Genomic DNA, 10,723 nt, shown 5'->3' on the forward strand with positions numbered 1-10,723 from the left:
GATGATTAGCATTATAGAGTCTGCCTTCCAAAAGCTATTTTGGATACTCTATAAATATATGATGAGAATCCCTGTATTTCTCAAAGCTAAATAAGTCCCTTTTAGTTTCTTCATGATTTACTGTGATGCCTTACTATCCTCTTTCTGATAGAAATATTGAAAACACTTGGGTAACTCATTCCAAATAAAAGACAAAATACATGGGAACAAGCACACAGTCCTGGCCTCTTCTTAACCTGACTTTACTGGTTTTTTTCTCAGCTATTCTCCCCAGATTTCCTCCAATGTCTACTGACTAACTTCTTTCTCGTGATAATTCTGTTTCAATTTGGATGCAAGTTCCTCAGAAGTAACTAAATAACCTTGCAAAGTTCCAGCAAATCAAAGAGCAATTAAACCCTGACAGACAAAATGTATGTTCATTAAAATGCCAAAATTTTAAGCAATCTAATTTTGCGGAATTGTTTTTAATAAGTGTTGTTCTTTTTCTCTTCCTGAATATTGTTGCCTAACAATGTCAATTAATGTGCGTCAATTAATTAAACTATTAAGAATGACCAATATGGTAACACCTGATCAGACAGGTGGATGATCCAAGCTAGAAGCCAAGAAGCACTTGACATCCAAAGAGGAAAGAAAAAACACAAGTGCAAGTTTATAATGAGAGGCAACAAAGCATTTCAGTGCAGCTGTGATGATGCCCACTGGGCAGTAAGAAACTGAGAATAAATTCTAGTAACTATAGAGTACAATTTAATAATATCCCTTTTCTTTTAATCTCAGCTGCTGTATTCTTAAACTGTGCTACACCTAGGCAACTAGGGAAGTGCTGAAGGATAAAAATAGCTACTAAGACACGTTTGTGCTTTGAACTCCTCCATGACCTCTTTCCTAACTTTCAGGTTAACTAACCCTTGGCCGATCAAGTCACAATGACTATTACAGTTGATTCAGACACACAGAGTGGGTGGAAAAACATCCTGCAGATTACAGTGAGGCTTGAGTCAAATACTTACATGTTAGTTTCAGTCCAAGACAGCTTCAGGTGGCAGTGCTGCCAAAAGGAGACTTGCCTCCATTCCACCCCAACTGTTAGTTCCTGCTTACCTGATAAATTTTCTACTACATCATTAGTTCAGTTACATTAATCAGATAAGGCAACTGATCTAGAATAAAACAACTGGGTTTTTTCCACTCCCAGAAACAGAAACTATCTGTAGAAGACTCACTGGATACACTGGGTACTCCCTTCACAGCTTAACATCATTAATGCATATGCTGCTGCTAATAGTAAAAAAAAATGACAAATTTTGCTCTGTTTCACAACTAAGTACATACTATTGTTCATCTTCTATTTTATTATGAAGAATATAACAAACCAGCAACACTACACTAGAAAAGACAGAATTTTTTATATCACTTTACTTTGTCATTCAAGCATTGCCACACTCTGAATTCTGAGTATACTAACCTCAGGAAAAGCCTCCTGAAAAATGTTGAAGACAGGAGGAAAATAAAGGTGATTTTACTTAATACTAAGTTCGAAGAATTTCATGGCACGTGGCACAAGCCACAACAAATAGGTATATACAGGCACCCAAAGACCATGAGAACTTACCCCTGAGACTACTGCACCCAAATCAATAATACTACACTGCTAAATACAGTTATCTACCAATATCTGCAGTATCATCACCTATGCTATAAAAACTTGTACATCCTAGTATTACATGCATACCTAGATAAACTGACATACAAAATAAACTAATATGTAGAAATTAGAGAGGTCTAGAAGCATCTTGAGTTTTTCCAATCTGTACATAAATAATGATCAGGCTGCTACATTCTCACTACTTGTGAGTACTATAAGATATAAAATAATCTAATAACAATTCCATTTGCATTTTTTACCATATTTTGATATGGACCCATTGAAAATGCAAGGACACAAAATCAACGATGCTGCACCCTCAAACTGCTATTCAGAAATGCAAAGTATTAAGCATCAATCTGCTCCAAGTTATTTACATGCTGATGTGCTTTGCTAGTTCAGTGTGGAAATATATGAAATATGAAGAGATGTGCCATGCAAAACCCTAGATTTGGAATCAAAGTTAAGGATTCATTATTCCTTAAGTCACTAAATATAAATCCACACACAAGCACTGCCCCTCCTCTCTCTGACTGCCTTTGAAGAAAGTTTGGATACAATTAAATTCTTCATAGGCAGGAGATTGAACAAAAGTAAAAAAGAATAAAATTACAGAGCAAATACAAGTTGCTTTCAAAACAAACTATGGCATTCCTCCAGGTTATTTATTTTATCCTAATTCAAAGGTTCTTTTTTTTCATAGCCACACTTGCTTCCCTTCTGATTTGTGGTTGTTGCTCACTATTCAGAGTTACTAGACTTGGTGAATCTACTAGGTTAAAAGCCATCAAAACTACCCTCTGTAAAATGCCACATCTTTTTAATATTTAAAATTATAAACTAACACTGACTTGGTTATAATTAGACTGATAGATACTTCAACACAGTATATACACAAGCTGTGTTTGCAGCAGTTTCTGAAATGACAGTGTGCCAAAGCTACAGATGCAGCACCTTTAAATAACCAGTTTAATTCAAAGCAGTCCTGGGAAGGAAGCATTCACCTACCCGTATCCAGTTGTTTGCCTTCAGTTCCACAGGGTTCTGTGGTTCACTGCTGTACAGACAACATAAGCACCACATCAGAGTCTGCTGGCTTTCATCTGCAGGAAGAAAAGCAAAAACAAAACAAAACAAAAAAGATACATTCAGGGGGAAAATAACCAAAACTAAATAAAACACAGACAGAATTACACACAAAAATCCCTATCCATTCACAAAACTAAAGACCAAAATATCAGCACTCATGCTGCTTCTATTCTATCAGATTCACACCACATATTTAACATTATTCATATGTAGGTCTTGTGTAATCATTTCCTTCAATAACAGTTTAAAAGGTATCAAAGTGTTTAAAATCAATGCAATATTTAGATCGTCTTAAGAAACATGCAGGACCTGGTAATTCATTTACATAAATAATACCTGAAGCTAACATCACGGAACTAAATAATATTCATAACAAACAAGTCAACAGTGGCACAACAGTTATTGTACTACTGTACTACTGTTATTACATTGTGTCCTAAGCTTGCACAACTGACACATGATCACTCATGAAAAACTTGAGCTTGTGAAGTATGAAATCATTCATAACAAGAATGCAAAATACCAGCTTCTCTGTAAAAATATTAAGTCTCCATGCTTCAGAATAATTACATTTCTGCAGACAGCAGAATAGCTAATAGTAGGGAAATATTCCTACTTTGATTATCTGCTCAGTCTCAGATTGGGTTTTACTTAATTCTAACCCACTGTTGGAAATGAATTCTCTTCTTTAAAAATCTACTAAAGGGGCAATCACTGCTCAGATGCACAGCTCCTATAGAGGAGCTGATTATCCAGAATAAGCAGATGAAGAGCCATTTAACTCACGACTATTTCTCACAACAAGTTTTCAATAGAAGGTTTTTTCCTAATGTTATTTGGCAGATACCAAGAATTTCTATAGTGAATTTAATCCCAGAATGAAACTGCATGATTGAAATGAAAACTGTAAAAACTGGATGTGGCATTGTAGCTCTAACATAAGTCATTTAGTAAGCAATACTATTCTTGTTAAAAATAATACAAATGAGTGATACCAGATGAGCTTTAGAAATTACATCATGAGACAATTTGATAATCAAGCTCAACAAGCTTTTGTTTTCTCTGTATTTGCCATCCAGGATGCAATAAACAGTATTATTTAGAAGAGCTTTGTTGTCAAAGCCTGAGGAAAAAATAACAGCTCCATTAAGTAATGCCTGTATTTTCACCAGGTGACCAGAGACATTAATATTGATTTAAACCAGTATTCCTCAATAAATGTCCAACAAGCCTGTAGGCCATTACTGACCTCCCACTGACTAACATCTCTGCAACACAAAAGCTCTCTCAAGCATACACTTTTAACTGACCACAATTTGGGGTATTCTGCCACTGTGTGTTCGGGGATCTATTTTTTATACAGATTTTTACAAGGCTAATCATTTCCTAGGCTGTGTAAGACTGAAGTTAAAGGACACATCTCACGTAGTGCTCAGCAGAAATTCAAAGTATCCTTATACTTTGATTGTAATGATATCCAACTAGCATTCAGACAACAGCACTAACAGGCAACTTTACTTCCTTCAAAAAACATCTCACCTAAACACTGACCTGAAATTATATGGGAGGGAAAACAAACAAATAGTCTTGTATTTGTTTAAATGACTAAATAACAGCCAGTTGCCTCTTGGAAAACGAAGATTTTAAACATTATTAATTATTTGTACTAGAATACTGTCTGATTACAAGGTCTGGCTTTTGAGACAATTTTCAATTCTATGAATTATACAGAAAGAGACAGGGAAAAAGAAATCAAGTCCAAACCTCTTATCTTGAACAACTTATACATAGTTCATGTGTTCCTTCTCTTGACTCATTTGGTTTATACCATATGTCTACAGTATGTCAGTAAGTCATTTTACTTAAGTTATGGGGGTTTTTTGACTTAAAATATAAAGAAAAGAGGTGAGGAAAATACATGTAACTGCTTGAATAAACTTCTGGATGAGAAGATTTTTTGCTACACATAATGACTTGCGGCATACTATAAAGTAAATTGCATATATAATTGCCTGTCAGAAACGTAAATTAGTATGATGAAAGCTAAAATGACAAAAGCAAAGCTTAGATAAATGTTATACTGGCACACTTCACCAGCATAATGAGTTCATACAAGTTCACCTAGATACATTCAAGCCTCAACGCAAGTGAAACCAGCTTATATTGGAGTCATGGCTAAGCCTACAGTTTTCAAAATACAAGGGACTTGCACAGGTTCAAATTTTCCCAGTCAGAATTACTTCTTGGCCAAAAGTGGCCTCCCATAGATCTGTGAAAAATAGGAAAAGGGCCCATACAGTCCTCTTGCTAAAGTACCCAATGACACACTCTGAGGGCCACTCTCAGGTTCACTGTTTTCTTTTCACAACTGTTCCGGAATAGGGGATGAAAGATGAAAAGATTAAGTGAGGACAGATCTTAAAATAGTTATGGCAGCTGCAAAAGGTAATCACAGCAAAAAACCAAACACACAGCCACATAAAACTTACCGCTGAGTTTTTTCTTCCCATTTTTCTAGTAACTGCGATCCCCATGGAAAACATACTATCATGATATGCACTGAAAACCAGTATCAGGCTACAAACAAAGGCATTTGATCTTATTATGGCATCAAAGAACACCCACTGCCCAAATAACCAACCAATTAATACATCCAGATAAACAAAATAAAAGACTCAAAGGTGCAAACTACAGCCCAAAAAAAAAAAGGACACCAACTCTCTAGTGAACTTCTTAAGTAGGTTAATGTTGTATGTCCAACTAAGGGAATAAAACTTTTCTCAGGAAATTTAAGACAGCTTGGAAGCTGTTTTGTAAAAAATAACAACAAAACAAAATTAACAAAAAAACCACCAACTAAGCAAAAGCCCAGTCCTTTATGATGAATCAGACTGCACTTCTTTCCTGCCAGCTGCACAAATTTTTAAAAAGGGAAAGAAAGGGAATGTTTTTCTCATAAAACAGTGTGGTCTCAATCAGCCTAAGATACAGTCAGTTTATAAATATCCTGCAATGAATGGGGTCAGATGGAAGAAACTAATAAGAAAACCCTAATCTTATAGCCAGAAATACTCTTTTTAGATCTTGTTGTAAAATTTTATTGAAATATATCAGAAAATGTTGATTAGCTAAAACTAAGCTTTCTGTGGAAATGAATGCATACACAAGCATGCACACTCACACACAGATACTGACATACAAAGCCACCCAGAAATTCCCCAGCATTTATAGTATTAGTTTGGGATTCAAGACATTTGGGCTCAAAACTCAAACCAGGAGGGTCCTACTGAGAAGATAATCCCCCAGCCCACAGAAAAAAACATTGGAATTCCTTACCAAGACTGAATTCCTCATATATCCCTTGTGGTTTAGGACCACAAGTACAGCCATGAGATTTTCTTCAGTCGTGCTTCCCTCACATTAGCATTCTAAATAAGGCTAACTTGGTCACCTCCTGCTCAGGAGTGTTTATGAGGAGATTATTTTCCCTTAGAGACCATGCTTCCTGCACTGAGTGGTCAGCCATGTCAGCTTCCAGTACCAACAGACATTCATCTAAGGTGATAGGTATTGTGGTTTGGACATGATGCAGAAGTATAATGTTTTTCCTTCTCCATTTATGAGTATGAAAGACTGAATTGAACAAAATTAGTTCCTTCTACTGCGAGGGTGGCCTGGTCTCAGACACATGCCTGAATGAGCTATTTATCCAAATGAGAAATTACATGAAACCCACTTGAGAGTCAGCATCTGCCATAGCCAGCACTATCTTACAGAATATCTTCAGAACTAGTGCCAAACAAAATGAAAAACTGCTGAATCTGAAATGTCAGCAGACCAAAGTGCGCTCAGGTGGCTCTGAGAAGAGGAAGTGGTAGGAATGTATAAGCAGACATCTTCAGGTCTATTGGTGTCATAAGATCTCCTTGATTCATCTTTATGCATTAAAGCAAAGGATTCCATTTTGAGCAAGCGAAGTTCTCTGAATTGGCTTGCTTGCCACTTTGAGACCAAAAAAACACTCCGTAGTAAAACTCCATTCTCAAGCAAACTTCAGAGGTAAGAATCAACTTGCAGAAACAATCCTTTTCAGCTTCAAAAACTGCTGAAGGAACCAAAAGAAGAGTAAATTAGAGAAAACCAAGAGTGTATTTGTGGGATTGTTGTGAAAAGGGGTCAAAAGTAGGCGCAGATGGCTTTCAACTTTTCAAGTGTATTTTCAATTTTGATGAAAAATAAAGATGAAGCTACTTTCTATAGCACAATATATTGTCAGCTCAGAGAAACAGATGGTCTAAAGACTCGTATATTCCAAACAAAAACTTAGAAGAAAAGCATGTGTGTAATTGTAAACATCAACAGTTACCAACATTCCCAAAAGCTATGATTAAAAGGGAAACCTCTCTATGGAAAAAATACATCTATAAAGTATGAAAAGGCTTTTCAAAAAGAACACATTTGCTGTTCTGCAAAAGTGGCCTATGTTTAAATCTACGGTTCCTTCACAAATTTTCCTTTCAGTGGAGAAGTGCTGACACTACACACATCTGCCATGTGTTTTACAGGCAAGTTCATTCTGCCTGTACCTGGAGCTGTCTAGAAGCCAAACCAAAAGACATATGCTTGACACAGTAAGTGCTTCTAGGTGAACACAAGACTGTCCTTTCCTGCATTTCCCCAAGGAAGCACAAAGCAGAAGAGACAAAATGCAGTGGGTTTTTTTTTCAGTTGTAATAAGAGCAAAACACTAACAAAGGATTATTTTAAGGGGCTCATAGTCAAGCTCAGAATTTGTTTTCTGCTTAAAACTCCCAAGTAACGTAGCAAAATATCAACACCTCAGTTCCTGAAAAATGAACCAGAACTGTGGGTGAGGTAGCACAAGGAGTGCCTCCTGCCTCCCAAGAGTTTTCCTGTGCCCTATTTACTTTCTCTTATATATTCTTACCCAACATGCAAATTCACTACCAGTAAGAGCATTTTGGGGTTTTTATGTGCTTTTTTCCTATGCTGACACTTTACAGTTTTAATTTTGATACTATGTGTACTTTCACTAGCAGAGGATGCAGAGATGGGAAAAATACACATTCAGAATAATTTTAATATAAACAAATACAATCCCTATTAGTAGAACCTTATATTAATTAGAAAAACACAAGTATCAGAAAAGTTAATTCTTCTATATTAGCATATGTAATACAATATTCTGACACACAATGGAAAGAACTTCTGTGGAAAGCAATCTGAAGCACCAGATTTTGCCTATTTTGAGACCCTAACAATATGTGACTAATAAATGCAATAAAAAAATAAGAATGGAAATCATGATGCACACAAACATTCAAAGGGTATAAAACCTACAAGACTCAAGTCAAGATTCTGTAACCAACCCATGAAATTACTTAGATCCAAAAGTAAAATTAAGCTTTATCAAAGCCACATATTTTAAATAACATGGGTAGCCTTTTCATCTCAAAATTTTACTTCAGTAAAAAAGAATGCTGTGTTTTCATGGAAAAACCATAGAATATAAAGTCATATTTTCCTGATTTCCATAGAATAAAGTTCATGGAACTGCTGCAGGAATAGCATTGTACGTTCTTACCATATCCTATAACAAAAGGATTCCAACAGAGCCTTCCTAGAAGCTGTCCAATTAAAGGAAACTGCTGGATCACTTCAGCTGAACCCTGCCAAAACATAAAAAAAACCCAAGCAAAAATATATTAAATATACTGCACATCAAAAGTAGGTTAGGAGAACTGTTAATGACACAGACTGTTGTAAATTACGATCCTAATGGTTTTACTGTGAAATGCTCTGTCAGCAAACCATCTCCAAGTATGTAATAAAACCAGAACTTCCTCAAATTTGCTATTATGTCATAATTCAAGTAAGTTAAAACTTGCATAGGTAATTTCCTTACCTAATAGTTAATTATGGTAGAAAATCTGTTCATTTGCCTCATATCCAGTAACCAGAACAGTACTAGTAACCAAGACTTCTTTGTCTTAAAGGCACAATTAAAACACATTTTTGTGTATCCTCTTTAATACACTCTCTCACAGTTTCTGAAGAAATTAATACCTAATATGGCATAAAACTAAGTATCTTTCTGTTACTTTTGCTTGCTTTCTTTAAATTAGCTTACACCACTAGCCAGTAAGAAACTGACATTTCTCTTCTAAACAAATAGAAAGCAGCTTCATTGGGAAAAGTAGTAAACAACATAGTTTATATACAATCCTGTGTACTCAGTCGTATTTCTCCATTTTTGTAGCTTTGCTGTGTAATAAATGAAGGCTTTGAAAAAATGGTGCTGTGCTGAGATAACAAGCAAGTAGCAGGGACGATAACCATCTCCTGCTACTGCAATAAATTCCTTACATTTGTCTCATGTTTGGGGCTAGCCCTAGACTTTCTGGGGCCATAATCACAAGGTCCATTTCAGGCCAAGCCTTGGATTACTTGAAGTAGCAACATTCATTTTTGTGTCTCTTATCCAGAAGACATATATAAATCTGGGAAGAAACACCACACATGAAAAAATCTTTGATTTAAAATTTAAATTCAGTTCAGAAACAAACCCAACCCTGCAGTCAGTTTTCAGGGAATATTTAAAAAGTGCTTCCATAAGAAGCAAACCTTATACTATACTGCAGTATTTCTAAAGCCAATTACACCAAATACATACACTGAAAAAGCCACGCTCAGAAAGATATATAAACAACTAAAGATATAAACAACTAGATTTACTTTCAGAAAAAGCACTCAAGGAGTGCAGACAACAATTAAATTACTAAACAGAACAGGCAGCAGCTTATGCCAATGATGTGACCATGCTGCTAGAATTCACCGTGTGTGCCTCAACACTGGGGTTAACGTGTCAACAGACTCTCTAAGATTTAAAGGATCAGTTACAGTTTTGCATGTTAAGGCCTTTAAATAATCCAATTTATGACCTGACAACCAGAATCGAATTCTTGTTTATGTAGAGTTTTGTTAAGAGGCTAGGGCATTGGCTGGGAAATCTCACGTGACAACAGCCAATCAAGAAGAAAAAGCTCCTTTCACAATAAATCAGGGAAACAGGAAGCACACTCCTGTTTGCATTACTTGTGGCTGTTTCCCCAATAAAAAAAATACATCAGGTCAACAACACAAACCTCTTTGCTACTGTTGACTGCTGGTTTTGTCAAAACACGGTGCCAATTGTTTCGGAGGGTGTCTTCAAAACAGGTCGCCCTTCCTTCTAAAGTCACTTACCATATGTTTCAAAGTCTCATAAAGCTCAAGTAGAAACTCCTGGAGCTGAGGCAAGTGCAGGCACACATCTTTCTGGGCTTCCAGCTTGGTGACTTGACCCCATTCAATAGCTTTGTCCAACCAATATTCAAAGTTGAGTTTGGGCACTGTAGTGTCCTGGGCCATTCCACAATCCTGAAAAAAATGATTGCAACTCCACATCAGGCAGCACTATGTACTGGCTTCAAACCAAGATTGAAAATATGAAGAAGGATTTCCGCTGCCTTTTTTCTGTGTTCACATATGAAAGAGGGTGTGGAGGGTGTCTGTGCTAATGTCTCACAAGGCTGGCAATTTTCTCTGTAGTACCAAGAGGGTAAACTAATAACCCCATTATGACAAAGTAGCAAAGGGGGCACAGTAATCAGCAAATCAACTGAGAATGTACTACCCAAGTGTCTCAGGCTTTTCTTACCTCAATTTGTCGTCACCAGTATTTCACTCAAATAACATTAGAATAATGAGAGTGTGCATTTGTTTAGAATGCTATGCATGATGAAAAACTGATAAATGAAAACATTTATGTAAGGCACAATCAAAATAATAGAGTTTGGAGGACTTTGCTCATTGTAATTTCTGCATTTGTAATTCATCATTAGCTTTAAGTGCAAAAAGAGTATTCTCCTTAAAGGAAAGTAATAAATTTAATATTTCAGCTCTGTTTTCCTTTTTATTAAC

The 10,723-nt window shown here is 36.1% G+C and overlaps 1 protein-coding gene across 1 annotated transcript in view; it reads right to left on the reverse strand.

Annotated features, from left to right (window-relative positions):
* LOC103801639 (Fanconi anemia group C protein-like) overlaps window positions 1-10,171 on the reverse strand; it is a gene marked incomplete at its 3' end in the record, with an annotated part of 33,993 nt that extends 23,822 nt beyond the window's left edge. The window contains exons 1-3 of the mRNA XM_009074062.1: window positions 10,007-10,171; window positions 8,346-8,430; window positions 2,660-2,754 (exon numbers count right to left, since the gene is read on the reverse strand). Coding sequence (XP_009072310.1) covers window positions 2,660-2,754; window positions 8,346-8,430; window positions 10,007-10,171 — 345 coding nt within the window. The remainder of the gene's footprint in view (window positions 1-2,659; window positions 2,755-8,345; window positions 8,431-10,006) is intronic.
* Window positions 10,172-10,723: the final 552 nt, after the last annotated feature.

Source organism: Acanthisitta chloris, unplaced genomic scaffold (assembly GCF_000695815.1).
Source record: "Acanthisitta chloris isolate BGI_N310 unplaced genomic scaffold, ASM69581v1 scaffold24074, whole genome shotgun sequence".
NCBI classification, from domain to species: Eukaryota; Metazoa; Chordata; class Aves; order Passeriformes; family Acanthisittidae; genus Acanthisitta; species Acanthisitta chloris.